This window comes from Gadus morhua, chromosome 23 (genome assembly GCF_902167405.1).
Source record: "Gadus morhua chromosome 23, gadMor3.0, whole genome shotgun sequence".
NCBI lineage: Eukaryota > Metazoa > Chordata > Actinopteri > Gadiformes > Gadidae > Gadus > Gadus morhua.
Window position 1 is genome coordinate 6523578 of NC_044070.1, and position 19138 is coordinate 6542715.

Consider the following 19138-nt stretch of genomic DNA (forward strand, 5'->3'; position numbering starts at 1 on the left):
ATGTGTAAGTAAGTGAGATAGAGAGGGCACTAAATTCATGATTACTACATACTTGTGACTGAGCGATTCAGGTGCTGTTGAACTCGTAGGCCATCGCATAGATAACATTATCGTCCATCAATGTTGACAGAAAACGGTCAGTTTGGACCAGTCGTGCAACGAGGAGTGGGTCTTAAGAAGTGAATGCTAATGCTGCCGTTGTTTCCTCCAATCATTCTCTCGTTACGAGTCTTTCCGTGTTGTGCATGTAGCCCTTGTAACGCTGGTCCTGTGCATCACCTTGACAGGTGGACTCCATCACCAGCATGCTGAGGGGGGCGCTGGTGGGCCGCGCCTTCGAACAGACCAAATGTTTCACACCCGGGAGAGGGCTACAAGGTAAAACACACATAAACACAGGATGCCATTTTTTGGTGAAACCGCATGAGTCTTGTGCGTTTCGGCCGACCGTCCAGACGGAGCCGGCGAATCCGGTGCCCGAGAAACCGCACATTACTGAAACCACCCTCGGAGGTGGTTTGAAATCTATCCGGACCGATGCGGTTTCGTGTTAGGATTTGTGTGGACGCCTGAAACGCAAACGATGACGTCATTAGCCCCCCACCAGCTGGGGGACGTCAGAGTTGCGATGAATTTTTTATAGCTTAAAATAAAGCCCCTTGATCAATTGAATTACTAACTGTACATTAAAAAGTATTTCTGCTCAATTTAAAAGGTTGAATCTCCTCGTGACTGAATGTTTGTATACACCGCGCAGGCTGTATGTGCGCAGGCTTGATGCGCTCCACTTTTTTCTGTTAGGAAACCAGCGCCTTGAATATTTACTACAGCGTTTCTACAGTTCGATGAGGTTTCGCAATGAATCCGTCTTTAGGGAGACAACCGCATAACCGCATAAAAGGAAACCGGATCGTTTCGCCCGTTTCGGCTCCGTGTGGACTCTATCTGTCTCTTTTTTTCTCTCTCTCTCTCTCTCTCTCTCTCTCTCTCTCTCTCTCTCTCTCTCTTTCTCTTTCTCTCTCTCTCTCTCTCTCTCTCTCTCTCTCTCTCTCTCTCTCTCTCTCTCTTTCTCTTTCTCTCTCTCTCTCTCTCTCTCTCTCTCTCTCTCTCTCTCTCTCTCTCTCTTTCTCTTTCTCTCTCTCTATTTTCTGTCCCTCTGAATTCAGTTAAATTCTGTTCAATTGGCTTTATCAGTACGAAAGACATAATAAGAAAGGATCACTCAGTATTGTCTCTCGTCGACATTCTCCTCTCCTTCTCCAGACATGTATTCAATTATTCATCCTGCGTCCTCTTCCTCTCCCCGCTGGGCATGTGAGTTGATCAGTATCCAGACGAACTTCACCCACACGATATCCCCTTGAGGTGTCGGAGAATAAAACATTCAGAAGCATCACGTTGGTAAGGTTAGCCTGTAGAGTGCGGAAAATGTCGGACTGTGGTGTAGAGACTACAGGATGATAACCCGAATTCACATACCATCATTGGCATGAATTAGATCTGTTGATGTCACTCGTGGATCACACTGGTTTTTACACTTGGTGTGTGTGCTTATTGTTTGTCCCTAAGAAGTCAAAAGCCTTGGCTAAGTGTACGTTTTATTTCCAAAAGCACATCAGCGTTGACGCTGCCTTCTGATTGGCTGGTCTGTGGCACTCCCGCCTCCTCCTAGCTGATGTTCCTCTCCAAGTAGATGGGTTCCTGGCCCTGTGCCCCGGCTCTGGTTCTTGTGTGTTCTGGGGCCTCCTTGGCTGGGTCAGGGCAGTGGGGGAGGAGAAAGATAACATTGAAGAGACTCCAGAAACCCCCCAGAGCCCACAGACCAGGAGAGAACAGGCAGGCCACCGCCCAACGCACTGGGCCGCTGCTTCCTGCCACAGTGTGTGTGTGTGCGTGTGTGTGTCTGTGTCTGTGTCTGTGTGTTTTTGTGCATATGTGTGTTGAAGAAAGAAAATAGATTAGTTTGTGAGGATGTAAGTATGTGCATATTACGTGTGTATGTGTGTGGGTGTGCGCTTGTACGTGTGTGTGTGTGTGTGTGTAAGAGTGTGTGTGTGCGTGGGAACATGATAAGGTACATGTGGGACGGGGTATAGGAAGAGTCCAGAGATAACTGCTTCCTGTGCTCCTTCTGGGACAGATCCCTCTCATCCCTTTCTTCCATAACTCCACCTTCTCCTCTCACTCCTCATCATCCTCCCTGGTTTCCCCTGAGCTGTTCCTCTGCTTTCCCTCCCACACCACAGCTCTGGAATAAGCCAATTAACATCCTCATCTTCCCTCTACATCTTCTTGGTTGTTAGCCAAACGGCCAGCTGAGCGACCATGGGAGATTGGTCCTTCTTATGTTTAGTTTGTATCAGTGTATATCAAACTCATTCCTGGTATGTGTTTGTCCTTCACACTCCATTCAGACACAATATTCAACCAAACATTGGCAACGGCTGTATATTATCTATTGTACTCGGAAATGTTATCTCTTTGGAGGGCGTGTAGCAGAGAGGCGACGCTAAATATAGCCCTTATCTTTCTACTGGGCGACAATAAACGGTGCCAATACTTGCCCACGATGGCCTGTTTTGAACTCAATGTTTTTTCCATAGCGTAGCATATTTTGCAGATTAGCTAGCAGAAAGCTCTGTTTGCCAGACGCAGCTGTTTTCGCGCAGGCAGAGACGAGGAGACGGTCTTACTTTTTACGATGAACAACGTTGCTTTGATGGTGGACCTCGTTGGCCGTCCGCTGAGCCCAAGGGCTTCACTCAAGGCTTTTATCGGGGTCGGAGGATTTGGGGTCCTTGAGGGGAAGTGGACGTTAGCCTTGGTGATCTGAAAACCCAGAAAACAGATGAAGTGTTTGTTTTACCTCAGTGTTTTAGTAATTTTATTCTGCAAACACCCTAGCTTGATGCTGTGCTGTGCCCTCCGCTCAGACGCTCTTCAATCGAGTGTGGGATATGTTTGATCCGCAAGTGGGCTTGTTTATGTGGCTTTCTGTGTGTTAGTGTGTGTGTGTGGGAATATGTGTGTGTGTGTGTGTGTCTAAGTGTGCATGTGCGCCTCTGTCCACAGGATGTGCTGTTTATGTACATAGCCATTTTCCCTGAGGGGGGCGATGCAAGAGCTTCGATTAAAGTCTATAATTCCCGCTCACTTATGTGTGGTTAATGCTCATCACACACACATACACACACACAAAAACACACACACACACACACACACACACACAAACACACACACACACACACACACACACACACACACACACACACACACACACACACACACACACACACACACACACTCCCTCCAAAGGGAAAGTGTCCTCTGTGTGGTTTACAGATCCGAGACACCAACTCTCTCTCTCTATCTTCCTCATTCTCGTGCCTCTCTCTCTCTCTCTCTCTCTCTCTCTCTCTCTCTCTCTCTCTCTCTCTCTCTCTCTCTCTCTCTCTCTCTCTCTCTCTCTCTCTCTCTCTCTCTCTCTCTCTCTCTCTCTCTCTCTCTCTCTGACTCAATCACTCACTCAATCACTTGGCACAACACAATGCTGGTGGAGGATCAGGGGAAGTCTGACTGATTGAAGCATGTACAATAAGACCCTCCTGTCTGCCCTGCATTAATGTGTGTGTGTGTGTGTGTGTGTGTGTGTGTGTGTGTGTGTGTGTGTGTGTGTGTGTGTGTGTGTGTGTGTGTGTGTTGGCGTGTGCGTGCGTGCGTCAGAGTTCCAGCAGGAGATGGAGCCCAGGCTGAACTGTACCAAGAAGCTGCGCCTCCACGTGAAGCAGGACCCCTGGAACCTTCCGGGCAGCGTGCACGCCTTTACACACACCGTCGGCCGCTTCGTCGAAGGTCAGCGCTCGCAAGACTCAAAGTGTTGAAATATGCAAAAGCGGAGGTTGCCACGATGCCTCCACTGGCTCTGCTCTCCATTCGATTATATTGAAAACACATAAATATGTGAAAACTCAAGGGGGTGGATATTGCCATATATTAAGATTATGAGAAAAACCTCATATCACTGAATATATATTTCATTTTGTACTTTGCCTCTTCTCTTTATTCATCAAGCTGTGTTTATCGCCCATATAACCCCGGTCATAGATCTGCATGGGGTCCTGGTAGGAGACCAGTGTATACAGTTCCCTCCCTCCTGTCGTAAGGCCTGCAGAAGGCGTAAATTATAATAACGTCAAAGATAAGCACAGTCTGTTGTGATTGTTGGCCCACAGATTGGGAACACACTGACGCACACGCAGACACCCGCGCGCACATCCCACATGCACACACACTGCACGTACGCACCACACGTACGCACCACATGTACTGTACTTTTTTGGACAGACGTGCTCAAATGTCTGCACACACATATGCATGTGAAGGCATGCCAACACTCATACACGCATGCAAGAACACGCACACACACACACACACACACACACACACACACACACACACACACACACACACACACACACACACACACACACACACACACACACACACACGTACACAGAAACACATGCATGTTCACACACAAACTCACTCGCATGCACACTCTAAATCAGACATGCCTGCACACACATATGTTTTTCACGGATACACACACTTACAAACAGACACACACATGGAAACTCTCTCTCTGACACACGTACACACACAGACAGCTCATATCGTTGCCTCGGTCACATGACACTCCTGGGAAAGGTGAGCTGGCGGTGTCAGAGCAGACTGAGCAAACAGACAATTAATATAACTGCAACCCCCCATCCATTAGGCTGACACATTTTCATATCGACAAATCTCTGCAGATCTCTGCCAATTATTTTAACTATCTGTATGTTCTCCTGGCAGACATAATATTTCTATAAACAAATAGAGACTTGAATTATAATCTCTCTCTCTCTTCCGCCCTCTGTGTATCTCTCTCTTCCTCTCTCTCTCTCTCTCTCTCTCTCTCTCTATCTCTCTCTCTCTCTCTCTCTCTCTCTCTCTCTCTCTCTCTCTCTCTCTCTCTCTCTCTCTCTCTCTCTCTCTCTCTCTCTCTCTCTCTCTCTCTCTTATCCTCTCTCTTCCCCCACACACACTCTCCCTCCATCTCTTCCTCTCTCTTTCCTGGGGGGGCTGATTTTATGATATTGGCTCCCACCCCCACATGTGAAGATAAACATCTGCGAGTTGTAAGTGTTGGAGCTGGAGAGAGGAGGGGTAGAGGGGAGAGAGGAGGGGGGAGAGAGGAGAGAGGAGAGAGGCGGAGCTGGAGAGAAGTGGGGAGAGAAGAGGGGAGAGTGTTAGGGCTGGAGAGGAGGTGGGGAGAAAAGGGGAGAGTAGGGGAGCTGGAGAGAGGGGGAGAGAGGAGGCACTGGAGATAGGAGGTGGAGGGAGAAGAGGGGAGAGAGTGGAGGAGGTGGAGAATGAAGAGCGGAGAGTGGAGGAGGTGGATGAAGGAGGTGGAGGAGTTGGGTCTTTTCCTCATAATCTAACTCCTACAGGGTTCTGGTTTATAGACCGGGGCTGCGTAATCGAGGTCGATCATAGACTTTATTGTTTGTTTTGGAGTTGATGGAGTGTGTTTTGTGTGTTTTTGTTCCCACAGAGGTGAAGACACGGCTGCTGTTGGTCCTACTGCAGTACACAGGTCGGTGTTGCTCAATCCCGTCCTTTTGTTTTTAATACAAATATATGAATGTATTCATGTTTATGTAAATTCAACACACAGCCGCTTTTATGCCAACCTAATACTAAACCAACACAAACGATCGTCCAATTAAAATAAACAACCGATCAAGTAAACTGACCAAGAGTTGTAAACAAGGGAGTGTGTGTCTGTGTGTCTGTTTTTGTGTTTGTGGACGTTTGAATAACTTTTTGGTTAATGAATGAGCCATAGAGTCCACCATCTGCCCATGAGTACACAATCTGAATACCGGTCACAATCATTACACACTGATTTCAGATCAGTGCTAATGAGTGGTATCCATCTAGATGTTATGTTTTGTTATTTTTACACCGAGCACAGAACACCTCAATATATCTCTTAATGAGAACATAAATCACCTTTTCGCTGAGATTAATTAAGTCTCACTATTCATTCATGCTCTTTTTTTTATGTTCATTAAAATATTATAGAGGCCAATTATGTTCTGCTAGGGCAGACCTGCCCTTTATTCTGATGTAGACTACATTTAATATTTATTACCCAGCAGACCTAAAGGTAGAAGACAGCTTTTTAATCACCATCCCCTCCCCCCCCCCCAAACTATTACCATTTAAAATGTAACCCAAAAGTAATTTTATAATCAACGAAAAACACCAACCGCAGCCAGCTAATATAATTCACTCACGCTTGGACAAGATTTTGTCCGACCGGTTTTCATTTTCTGCTCGTCATGCACTATAATAAGTATAGCATGAACCATTGAGATTAATTACTTTACTCTCTCTCTCTCTCTCTCTCTCTCTCTCTCTCTCTCTCTCGCTCTCTCTCGCGCTCTCTCGCGCTCTCTCTCTCTCTCTCGCTCTCCCTCGCTCTCTCTCGCTTTCTCCCTCCATGGTGCCCTGGCTTGCTCTACCAGACTCTGAGATCCAGCTAAGGCGGGACATGGTGTTTTGTCAGTCACTGGTGGCGGCCGTGTGTGCCTTCTCTCAGCATCTCCTGGCCGTGCTCAACCAGGTGAAACCAGTTCACCATGCTAACAGCCCACCAGTTCATGAGCAATTTCTCACTTGGTAGAGCAGGTCATCAACACTGTCGGGGTTAGGCAGCCACCAGACTATCGTCAAACGCTTTGGTTAACAGCGTCTACCAACTGGCATACTTCCAGACTCACTTGTTCAGAGTTCACCTGGACTCTGCATAGCCTCCCCCCCTTACCCTCCCCCCCCTCACACCCTTCTTACGCACTTATTGTATGTTGTACGTCCTTGAACTTAAATATAGTACTTATATCTTATCCTAGCTATCTTTGTTGTGTATGGGGAATGGGTTAACCTAGCGGTTGTTGGGGCTTTGCACTTGGTTCTATCAAAATCCTTACTGTACCGACAGCGATATATTGTTTCTCTTTCTTCTGACAAAGAAAGAAAGAGAAACAAACTTATTGTAATTCACTTTGGATAACAGCGTCTGCTAAATGCCCTAAATGTAAATGTAACACTGTATCTTCGTACTCCAGCGGTCAACTCTTTATCTGACCATTGTGTTTCCCATGCTTTCCCACTCAGTTCCACGATGGAGGAAGGGACTGCGAGCCGGAGAGCCAGGACTCCACGGACCCCCCGGAGCCCCAGGAGGGTGGCCGACGCTGGCTGGAGCAGGTCGCCAGTGCCGGGCTGCTGCTCCACTTCCAGTCCCTCCTCTCCCCCCACCTGGTGAGGCCTGCACAGACACTGCCTTGCTCCTCAGCGCCTGGGGACTACACTGTACTGGTGTGTCCGGGATTCGTACCGCCGGCCCGGGGCCGATGTAACGATGAGGCCCTTGTTTGAGACGTTTGAGAGAAGCACAGGTGAACATGCGTGTCGCCAGACTAGAAGAACAGACTAAAACTGTATTATATGTGGTGTTTATGTGTACTGACTGCAGATATGGTAACATGGCAATCTGGTGCAATCCGTTTCAATCAATTTCTTCCTTTGAAGCACAAAATCGTATACTGTGCCGTAATACAAAGGTCATTATCGTTGCCCTCCTTTAAAACACGCTCTCTGGTAAAGGACTGGGAAAACACCTCTGCTTTTGGTGAGGAATATATTATAGAAAAGACGGGTGAAAAAAGTAGACCACAAAAGTAGGGTGATCATAATGAATCCAGGTCCAGCGACTTAGGTAGGTTTGAATTTTAAAAGCCTTCAAGCGGTGTGCTGTTACAGGGAAGAATGTGTGCAACATGTGCACAATCTTTATAAAATTTGCGTCTTATTTTTTTTAACTTTCCGGTCAACTTTATGTTGTCGTAGTGTTATTGAATCTGGACAGTATTTGTTGCACTGCCTGTGACCCTTTCTGCTAGAAAAAACAAGCAGCAAAGTGAGGGGCTTCCAAGAGGGATTATCCCCCATTCAGAGCATTGTAAACACCCCCGTGTGTGTGTGTGTGTGTGCGTGCGTGGGTGCTTTGGTGCTTGGGCGCGTTATCAAGCCAAACGAAAGCTCTCCTGCCTCACTGCTTACTCTCATCCTGCCAAACAGCCAAGGTTTCAGTCCTGAACACCACACATCACGCTTTAAAGATGAAGAATACATAATCCAAGAGCCAGGTTTTAGCCAGAAACCTGATTTGCTGCTAAAAAGTCGAAAGGTAGCTTCAACACGACTCATAATGAGCCTGAGCTTTCACGTCTGAGATCGTCTTAAAGGCAGCCGATCGTCTTAAAGGCAAACAGAAAGAGCTGTTGGAAAGAGCATTGATGAGGCCAAGATTCGACCGGCATGTCTGGACTTGACCCACGCGGGATTAGTGGCTCGCTTCGAGGGGAGGACATTACGTGACTACGGATATAGCCGCGGTTTGTCAGAGTCAGAGCTCGGATCGTTCTGCCAAGAGAACAACCCCTCGCACTTTGTCTCGCAAAATTTCTGTAAAGTTGCTTTAAAATGGACGTGCTTTTAATGTCTTGGTCCGATGAGTCATGCTCCTCTTATTCTTGCTTTCAGAGATACGTCCCCTCTTAACCCAGAAACAACTAAGAAAAACGTTCAACAGGGCTAGTACACCATCTGCATTGGATTTTCTGTTAGCATTACTCCACCATATTGAGAGTTGTAGTACTGTAAAATCCGAAACCAAATTTTATATACCATAAGCTAGGCTGATGAATACACATGTCTCTCTCGAGAAACGCCGTGGCAGTTTAAAACACAACAATTTCTCCCCATAATGACAAATCATTTCAAGACTAATTAATAAACATTGACTAATATTCCATGACTACCAACACAATAACTGACATTCCAAAGCTCCTATGCTTCCATCATGGTGGTGGTCATTGCGATGCATACAAGCCCTAGAGAACATGTTGCTGGCTTACATGAATGAACCACGGGCCTGCATAATGCAGACACAGATGAATGTCGATGCAGCGTGACGTGACGGACAGGAAGTTGCTAATGAAAACAGTATTTGTGTTTCCTTTTTGGGTGGAAATTATAGCAACAGGAAATTCTTCAAGCGTGTACTTTGGCACTGGGGCGTGTAGTCCGTTTATTGACGTTTGGGTGTGATGCAGGCTTTACCCCAGATCCTCATTACACATACCTTTCTTACTCTCCTTCCCTACACCTGTTTTCAATCTTCCCCTCCTTCTTCTCATTTCACTATCTCTACACCGACGGCCTCTATAGCTTGAAAGTACACTATAGTTCTCTGCTTTGAATCGCTTTGCTCCTTCATCCTGCTCCTTCATGAGTTATGCTCAATACAGTATTTTACTATAAATTATTTAGAAGGGGTGGGGGAAAATATAGATTCACCGGAGTATCGGGTTTCTTTGCCTCTGCAATACTTGTATTGTCAGGTTGACGAAAAAACTGTATAATTTATTGTATTTGCCTAGATTTGATGTGCATCCAGTTCTGTTTGCTTCAGCCACAGTTGGACACTGACAGACCTGTACAACCTTCACCCCCCCCCCCCCCCCACGTTTAACCCGTACATTAAGCCACACAAATTATAACATCGTCAAATGATTGTAATATCTTATTCATACCGAATTGCAGTAAATATCGTATCGACACATATTAAAAAAATCATAATTGTGTTGTCCTTGTCGATAACAGTCCTAACTATCAGTCAGGTGGCAGGTGTTTAGATCTTAAAGTACTTGCAGTGAATAAATATCCAGGCCATCAAGGAGCAGGGCAAGGTTAGCTCAAGGATGTCTAAAGGTATACTCTGACACATACACACCCATACACACACACACACACACACACACACACACACACACACACACACACACACACACACACACACACACACACACACACACACACACACACACACACACACACACACACACACACACACAAATAAAGCAAAAACGGTGTAACTTTCCAGTGACACTGCCTTGCCAGTGGGCCCCATTTGAGGACAGCACATGAAGAGGCTGCATGCTGGTCTGTGATCGTCTGTGGGTAATTGCGGTTGCTTTTGTGTGCCTCTGAGTGCCCGCGTGGTTATCTTTGTTTGCACTCTCAAGCTCTCGAGTCGTCCCTTGGTGGCAGGAAATACGTGGGAGCAAATCCCCCCTACCTATCCTCTCTTCTCCTCGCCCCTCCACTCATCTCCTCTCCTCTCCTTTTCTCTAATGTTTTCTCCTCTCCTCACCTCTTCGCTCCTCTCCTTTTCCTCCATGCTTTCACCTCTCCTCTCCTCTCTTCTCCTCTCCTCTCCTCTCCTCTCCTCTCCTCTCCTCTCCTCCCTCCTCCTCTTCACTCCTCCGCCCGACTCCTTCCTGCGCGCCACAGATAGGAGAGGTAGAGGACACCGGAGGAGGGCAGAGGAGAGGATGAAAGAGAAGGAGGAAGGCGGGGAGAGGGAAGGAGAGTTAGAGAGGTGAACAGGAGAGGAGGCATAGAGGAGAGGAGCAGTAGAGGATAAAGAGGTGGGGAGACGCAAGAGAGGTTGAGGAGTGGTAAACAGAGGAGAGAAACTTAAAGGGCAAGCCACTCTAAGGAAAGTGAAAGGACAACATAAGTGCAGAGGATGGGAGGGGAGGTGTGCTGAATTAAAAAAGAGAGCGGGAGAGACGTACTGGGGGGAAGAAGGACTTCATATCCTGCATTGAAAGCAAGGTGTGGACCCTCTCTAGCCGGGCCTTGCTTCGCTGTGAGCAGTGAGGAGCAGATGTGCCTGTTTGTATACGCAGTTGTCAGGACGGCTGTTTGGAGAGGAAACGGGGAGCATGCATACATGTGTGGGACACAGGATACAGACGCCGTGAAATACACACTTACTCCGGCACACATGGACCTACATAATACATAAACACACTGGCAGGGATGCGGACATGCTTACACACTTCCCCAGGTATTTGTATACAGCTGGGAGAAGGCATCCGTTGCCACGTGTGCGTCCACACGTACACACACTCCCGCACACATTCACACAAACACACCTGGAGGGGCGCACATGTTTATTTGTACCTGTACATCAGTATTAAAATGTGATGATTGGTTTACACACACACACACACACACGCGCACACGTACACACACACACACACACACACACACACACACACACACACACACACACACACACACACACACACACACACACACACACACACACACACACACGTACACACACACACACACACACACGTACACACACCCATGTATCTGTGGTTAAGGAGTAACCTAGAGTGTGTGCGCCTCTCTCCCTTCACAGACGGATGAGCAGGCCATGCTGGAGGACACTCAGGTGGCGTTGATAGACTTGGAGAAAGTGACGTTCTACTTCCGGCAGTTTGAAGGGGAGCCTCTCGTGGCAAGTAGGTAGACTGCAGCCGCGAGGGCAGATCCGTCATGTGGAACTGTAATTCGGTCCGTCATTAGCCTAAATGTAATATTTAACAGAATGGATCGGGCTTTTAATAGCGCTCGATGGAAATAACGCCGTATAATGAGGACTTTAATTATTCACCCTAAAAGTTATTTCCAGGGAAACTTTTTGTGACGGTGATGGGTTTTAGATTTAATTATGCATCGTCTTCTCCACTCCTTCTACTCCTGTCCTGACCTCCCTGCTCCTCCTCCCCCTCCCTCTCCATTTCATCTCTCCGCTCTCCTCTTTCCTCCCCCCCCTCCCCATCCATCTCCCCTCGCCGCTCTCCCTCCCCTCTCTTCCTTCCCATCTCCCCCCCTTCTTATCTCCTCTCCCGGCTCCTCTCGCCACTCTCCTCTTTCCTCCTCTATCTCCCCCCTCCCCACCCCTCCCCTTGCCTCCCCTCTCCTCCCCACCCCTCCCCTTTCCTCCCCTCTCCTCTCCTCCTCTGCCCTCCTTTCTCCTCTCCCCTGTCCCCGGCCCTCCTCTCCTCTCCTCTCCTCTCCCACTCCCCCCTCCTCAACCCTCCCTCTCCCTCCCTCCCTCCCTCCCTCCCTCCCGTCCCCTTAGACATGCCCGTGTCCTACCAGGTGGAGGGGACCCGCCAGGCTCTGAAGGTCTGCTTCTACCTGGAGGGCTTCTACTTCTCCCAGCTGCCCCAGCGGCTGAGGAACGGGGGCGGCTTCAGGATCTACCCCGTGCTCTTCACCCAAGGTGCAGGGACACGTCGGGGCCGCGGGCCGCTTACCAGCCTGCGATGACTATGCCCACTTTCCTGCCCTGATTCTTTTTTTGTTTGTTGTTTGTTCGTTCTTTGGTTCTTTCGTACTTATTTTCTCTCTTTTCCTATCCGACTCCCTCTCTCTCTCTCGCTCTCTCTCTCGCTCTCGCTCTCGCTCTCTCTCTCTCTCTCTCTCTCTCTCTCTCTCTCTCTCTCTCTCTCTCTCTCTCTCGCTCGCGCTCTCGCTCTCTCTCACACATTTTCTTCTTTCTTCCTCAAGTTCCACAGCAATTGAATGATCACACCAAAAAACATAACATAAAAAACAACGATAAAAATATAAATCAATAAGCATATACAACATAGCGCTATACATCATATTGAATGGCTGTATTAAACCATGCACAGACGGTAACACCTTTCTCTCTGTCCTCCCCCAGCCCTGGAGAGCATGGAAGGGTACTACTACCGGGACAACGTGTCCGTGGAGGAATACCAGGCTCAGATCAACGCTGCCTCACTGGACAAAGTCAAGCAGTACTACAAGAGGCTGAGGTATGAAACACACACACGCACGCAGGCTCGCACGCACATGTACACTTACCCACATATACACTCGCACACATTCACTCGCCACTCACCAAAGTCAGATGCATACACACGCACGCACGCACAAACACAAAAACCTGTACTCACCAAACTCACACATTCAGACACAACTCATTAAACACACACACACACACACACACACACACACACACACACACACACACACACACACACACACTCAGCACTGAGACACACACAAACACACATATACAGACGTACACACACACACCAGATACACAGACACACCAACATGTAGGAAAACATCCTTCTTCGTTGTTTTGTTTGTGTTTTCTGACACGGAGGCCGAGACCTCCACGTGTTTCTTATCTGGCTTCATGTAGCCAACGGCACTGGAGAGAGGAATCCTGCGATACATTTAGATAGCATGTTTGCTATCTTGGAACAACGGGACAGCCCAGCAGTTTCCTGAAGGTTGATTGGCTGAGAAAGACACAGCGGGAATGTTTGATGATTGGTTGTGTGCAAACAGCGGGGGGGGGGGGGGGGGTGTTGGATGAGAGCACACATTGTGTGTGTGTGTGTGTGTGTTTTTGTGTGAGTGTGTGTGTGAGCGGTTGTCGCCAGGCCTGATTAAGTCCTTCTGTAGAGCTGTTGTTCTCAATTACCTCACAGCTCCCATTGGCTCCTTCAATGCACAGGAGACTCTCCCTGATTGGTCAAGGCGAGGATGACTTAATACAATAGAGATGTGGAACCTGTATAATGGAAAACCTTTGTTATACTTCTGGTACAGAAATCAAACAAAGCGAAAGTTGTAACGCGATCTTCTGCAGTCCTTGTGGTGATGGAGTGTGAGTGTCATAGCTGTGCCATTTAGCACGCTGTTGGAAGATAAATTATGTTTGTGGTAAGATGCAGACTTGGATAAGGTGGGGCAGACAGGTTGTCCGGTGAGGCAGACTGCTTATCAGATAAATAAAATAAAATCAATGCTAGCCAGAGCTAGATCTATAATTCGGAAATATTGTTTGGCAATTACCCTCCGATATGCAAAGTTACTGGTTACTTCATGGTAACAAAGCTACCATGAAAGCCAAATGTGGTCTCTCTCTCTCTCTCTCTCTCTCTCTCTCTCTCTCTCTCTCTCTCTCTCTCTCTCTCTCTCTCTCTCTCTCTCTCTCTCTCTCTCTCTCTCTCTCTCTCTCTCTCTCTCTCTCTCTCTCTCTCAATACACAAGAGCTTTATCGGCTTGGAAAATAAACATTGCCAAAGCAGCTTAAAAATGAAACATAGGGAAAATAACAAAGGGCTAAAAGAAGGTACAGAACCAAGTGAAATATCATCTAGCATTACAAGTAGAGTGCAATGAATGAGGTTACAGTCGGTTGAGGGAGTGCATCCAACTAGTTCAACCACACACACACACACACAAACCCACATCATCATCATTAGCAGCACACAGGTTAACCCAGAGGCCGTGCTCTGAGTTTTCCTGCCATGCGACCGCATCCCAATCTGCTCTCCCTCCGTCTCCTCGGTGTCCAGTGTCCACATACGGGACATCTCGGCTCCGTTAAGTTGCCGGTAGCATGTTGTGCTAGGTGTCTCCCTTCCGGCTGGCGTAAGCGATACTATCGATGGAAGGTTTTCAGAGGACGAGCTCTGAAACTTTGGGAAAGTCAGCAGAGAGAGGGGCCCATGTATCCGCACGAGCTGCGTGTGTGAGGCCCTGCCAGAACGATGATCCTTCCCTGGGTACCTGGGAGGGGCCCGTCCTGACGCACACACACAGACGGGGGGCCCAACATCTGCCGTTGATTGTACAGATAATTAGACACAGAACACAGCCCACAGCCAAACCTCATCAGGTTATTTAGGGGAAGTCTGCCTTAGGGGGCATGGTGGGGAGAGGGGAGGGAGACATGATTTAGAATGATGGCAGCCATCTGCTTCTTCAGGTAGATATCCTGCGACACGACTTCCAGATAACAGCAATGGCTTATCCTGTGGATCAGTTTTAATTGGGTCGGAAGCCTGGTGGCAGAGAGCAGGATGCCAAAGTGTCGACAGTTACCGCCTTGCGTTGTCATCTTATGTGTATTATTCAAAAGCCCATTATTGAGGGCTTGCTGTGTGTTTACAGAATAAATGCTGAGTCATTTGGATCGGTGTGTGTGTGTGTGTGTGTGTGTGTGCCTGTGCCTGTGCCTGTGGTTGTGTTTTTGTGTGTGTGTGTTGCTGTGGTTGTGTGTAGGTCAGGGCTTTGTTAACAGTGGCCCGTCCTTATCTCGGCGATGCGATCAATTGGCCATGTCTCCTGGGAGGCTGGAGCCATTTAATAAAGAATAGGAATATTGGCGTTTCTCTTGTCTTCTTCTGGTGCCTCCTCTTATTGTATCGACTGGTTGTTCTGCTTTCTCCGCTGGGGACGGGGGGGGGGTCTGTGTTCAGTGGGAGAAATGTCACCCGTCTAATTAAAGCGTATCCGTCCCCTGCCAGGACATACACACACACACACACACATACACACACACACACACACACACACACACACACACACACACACACACACGCACAGGCACACACACACTATGTGTATGCATGTGTGTGTGTCCGTGTGTGTGTGTGTTCGGATGTCATGCGTCCGGTGTGCCTTACCTCAGCCGGCGTGAAAAAAGACACCCACCCTAACAAACGTTAAAACATCCATCTCGACACACTTCGCCCTGTCCGGGACAATAACCCCCCCCATTCTTTGATGTATTTAACAAGAAAGAAAAAACACAGTGACGTCGTGGCACGCGAGCGGAGAACAAAACGTTGTTTCCTTTCTTCCCGTCTTCAGTCCGGCGGTGAGGGGAGGGGCCCTGATTGAACTGACATCCGAGGCTCCGGAGGCAACAGGGAGCAGATGTGCTCTGACAGCCCGGGCCGCTGCACTGGGACTGGGGTGTAGGGGGAGGTGGAGGGGTGCAGGGGCGCTGGAGGGCGTAGTGGTGGTGGTGGTGGTGGGTCAGGGTGTAGGGGCGCCGGGTGGAGGACGAGGTGCTGGTGCTGGTGGCGGTGGCGGTTGGGTGTTGGGCGGAGGAGGTGGTAGTGGTGGTGGTCGGGGGGGGTAGGGGAGCTGGGCGGAGGTGGTTGGGGGAGGGGGTGGTGGGGTTGGTGGTGTTGGGGGTGTGTGAGGTGGTGGTGCACGTGGTGTTGGTGTAGCGGCGCTGGTTTGGGGGGATTGTGTTGGGGCACTGGGCGGATATGGTTGTGGTTGGGGGTGGAGGTTTACTGGGTGGAGGAGGTGGTGGTGGTGGTGGTGGCGGTAGTGGCGGGTAGCAGAGTGTGCAGTCATGAGGAGAGGGAGGGCTTGAGAGCCGTGCTGCAGAGGGCAGAGCCTGTGTGTGGATTCAGGTGAACACACTGCAGCCACGGAGGGCCTGTCTCTTTCAATTCAAAGGAGTTTCATTATTAAAGGTGCACCGTGACATGGTCCTTCTGTACATAAACAAGGCTCATTGAAGTACCATAAAAACACATTAGTGATGATGATAATAAAAGCAGAATTTTGCCAAGGGCAAAGGACGCCAATGGCCACAGAAGGTGTGTCACAAAAACAAGTTTTTTTAAAGTGATTTGATAACACATCACATTTGCTTTTATCTTTATGGAATCGATTTACCGGCGACACTGACTCATCTAATAATAAGGCACAATGTTTTATTTAATACACAGGGGGACCAACCCTGTGGTGATCATAATAAATCAGAAAGATCAATGCAGTTGATGTCTCCATAATGACAGAACTTCTCATTGATATCAGTTTCTACGTGGCAGATGATAGGCAAGGCACCCCACATAAGATCCTAACGCAAAACTCAGACCCACCCGCGGCGTGGGCCACCTTTGCATCGTAAAATACTGCAACCGATAGCATCGGTAAATCCGTTGCTCCGCGAAGACGTTTTCTACCCCAGAGCGATGTGGACACTCACAGCTGCTCGTTCAGCAGGGGAGGGCGTCTGCCGGATTACCACCAGCGCAATCCTCGGGCCGAGTGCCAGCCGTGTCTCTCTCCGCCTCGACTGCAGAGCGGAACCATGATTTTGCTGCCCCCCCCCCCCCCCCCTCCCCGGCGCCCACGACGTAGCCCAGCCAACCTCTGCACCTCGTTACCCTTGGAGTGCGGCCAGAGCAGGGCTAGAGCTGGGCCAGGACCCGGCCAGAACCAGACTAGAGCTGAGCCAGAACTGGGCCAGAACCGGACTAGAGCTGGGCCAGAACCCGGCCAGAACCGGGTCAGTGCCAGGCCCGGTCGAAACCACGTCATGGACTGAAGCCAACGGGCTCTTAGCAAAACAGCATCAGCGCACTCAATACCGCGCGTGTGTGTGTCTGTTTGTGTGTGTGTGTGTGTGTGTGTGTGTGTGTGTGTGTGTGTGTGTGTGTGTGTGTGTGTGTGTGTGTGTGTGTGTGTGTGTGTGTGTGTGTGTGTGTGTGTGTATGTGTGTGGCTGTGTGTGTGCGTGTGGGTGAACGCCTCACAATTAAATGCTGGGCACTACAAGTGTTTCTACGACGATAGGCAGAAACATGTGAGCCTTGTTTGGTTGACCCAATAAACGTGCAAACATGGTCGGGACGGCAGAGAGAGAGAGCGGGCGTGGAGAGTGTTAACACTCTTAACAGACCGCCTCTCTTTTTAATGGCTTAGTCCTTTTTCTTTTTGCTTTCTTTTTCTTTTTCTTTTAGTTTTCCTGTCACTACTAGGCCGACTGTACAACCGTCTGAGCTAAACCGTAGTGCACAGTGATTGAACACAAATGAACACACTCTCTGACTCTATTTTGTCCGGGTCCCAAAAGACTTGGGAACAGGTGCAGTTAGGGAACACCTGTTCCTGGTTCCCAGTTGACACGTGTGTGTGTGTGTGTGTGTGTGTGTGTGTGTGTGTGTGTGTGTGTGTGTGTGTGTGTGTGTGTGTGTGTGTGTGTGTGTGTGTGTGTGTGTGTGTGTGATTGTAGGAGGGCGTGATGATGGCTTACATGTGATTTTACAGCCAGGCACTCCTCTGTTCATGGAGCTATTTTGGTCCGGAGGTAGTGAGTAATTGCCCCTAATGTGTCCATCACAGAGCTACCGGGACATGCCACAATGCTAGGAAGAGAGCATGTTCATTTAGTGTGTTTGTATCCCTCTTCTTCGGGTATATTAAGAAATTATAGTAATCGTAGTCATCGCAGTGTTAGTTAGTGCATGGGACAAAAACATGGGATCTGCCAACATTGAAACAGGATTTGTACGTTTTTTCCTTGTCCGTTGCGTTTACCTTTGGTTTTTACTTATTGTCTGTTGTTTACTACTACTATTATTTTGCGGCGTGTTGTCACAGCAACGTAACTTGCGATAGTACTTTATGTATGCCTGACCGCTTGCTAGAGTGCTAGGGTAGGGGCTGCTACACGGCGACTGCAGGCATTAGCCAACTGTAGTATTTTGAACCAACGTGGGAGGGAATGTTTTTTTTCCCAGTTGTGAGCAGGCACTTTTTCTGCCGTGATTACCGAGGTGAATCTGAGAAACGAGTGGGAAAAGTGTCAGACAGTGGGGGGGAGGGGTAGCATCAGTGTTGAATAAAAAATATCAAGGGAGTTATGTACAGAAGCGATTAGTGAAGAAGCATGAAATGAAGGTTGTGGATAGGGACTGGGAGACAGGGAGAGGGAGAGGGAGAGTGGTACAATGCTATAGGAGATACTCTTCTGTTTTGTGTTCCGCCTGATTGGAATCTCACATGATTTAATATGTTTTTTATGGATTCGGTTTCACAGGGTTCAGTGTTTCGTCGTATAATTGCGTTCTATAGTTTTAATGAGATGCCATTCGTTCCGGGGTAACTTTTTTAAATGCTTTCTTGGATGCTGTGCTCTTTAAAATGTACTCATTTCCATTCCACTGCTAAAGGCAGAAAGGTAAAAAAAGTCTTTAAATGTGTCTGTTTTTTATTATTATATCATGTACTACAATACCAGCACCTTTTTCAAACGTACCTTTCATTGTATGTTAACACACTGAAGTCCGTCTCTGTTGTATACATAGACTGTGTGAGCAGTTGACGGTTTGCATAATGGAAAGTAGAGTAAAGACAATCCTCATTAATCAGAGGGCTGATGGTAGGAGAACAGCACTGCCCTCTTCTCAGTGGGTCAGCAACATTTAAAATGATCAGAGGTTGGTCCTGAGCCATGGAAGCGTTCCAATAAACAGATCAGTAGTAGCCTTAATAAATAATATAATACTAATAATAACAGT

The 19138-nt window shown here is 48.3% G+C and overlaps 1 protein-coding gene across 1 annotated transcript in view; it reads left to right on the forward strand.

Moving 5' to 3' along the window:
- prex2 (phosphatidylinositol-3,4,5-trisphosphate-dependent Rac exchange factor 2) overlaps positions 1 to 19138 on the forward strand; it is a 117212-nt gene that overhangs the window by 78282 nt on the left and 19792 nt on the right. The window contains exons 29-36 of the mRNA XM_030348986.1: positions 288 to 378; positions 3724 to 3852; positions 5597 to 5638; positions 6576 to 6673; positions 7225 to 7371; positions 11393 to 11495; positions 12119 to 12262; positions 12710 to 12824. Coding sequence (XP_030204846.1) covers positions 288 to 378; positions 3724 to 3852; positions 5597 to 5638; positions 6576 to 6673; positions 7225 to 7371; positions 11393 to 11495; positions 12119 to 12262; positions 12710 to 12824 — 869 coding nt within the window. The remainder of the gene's footprint in view (positions 1 to 287; positions 379 to 3723; positions 3853 to 5596; positions 5639 to 6575; positions 6674 to 7224; positions 7372 to 11392; positions 11496 to 12118; positions 12263 to 12709; positions 12825 to 19138) is intronic.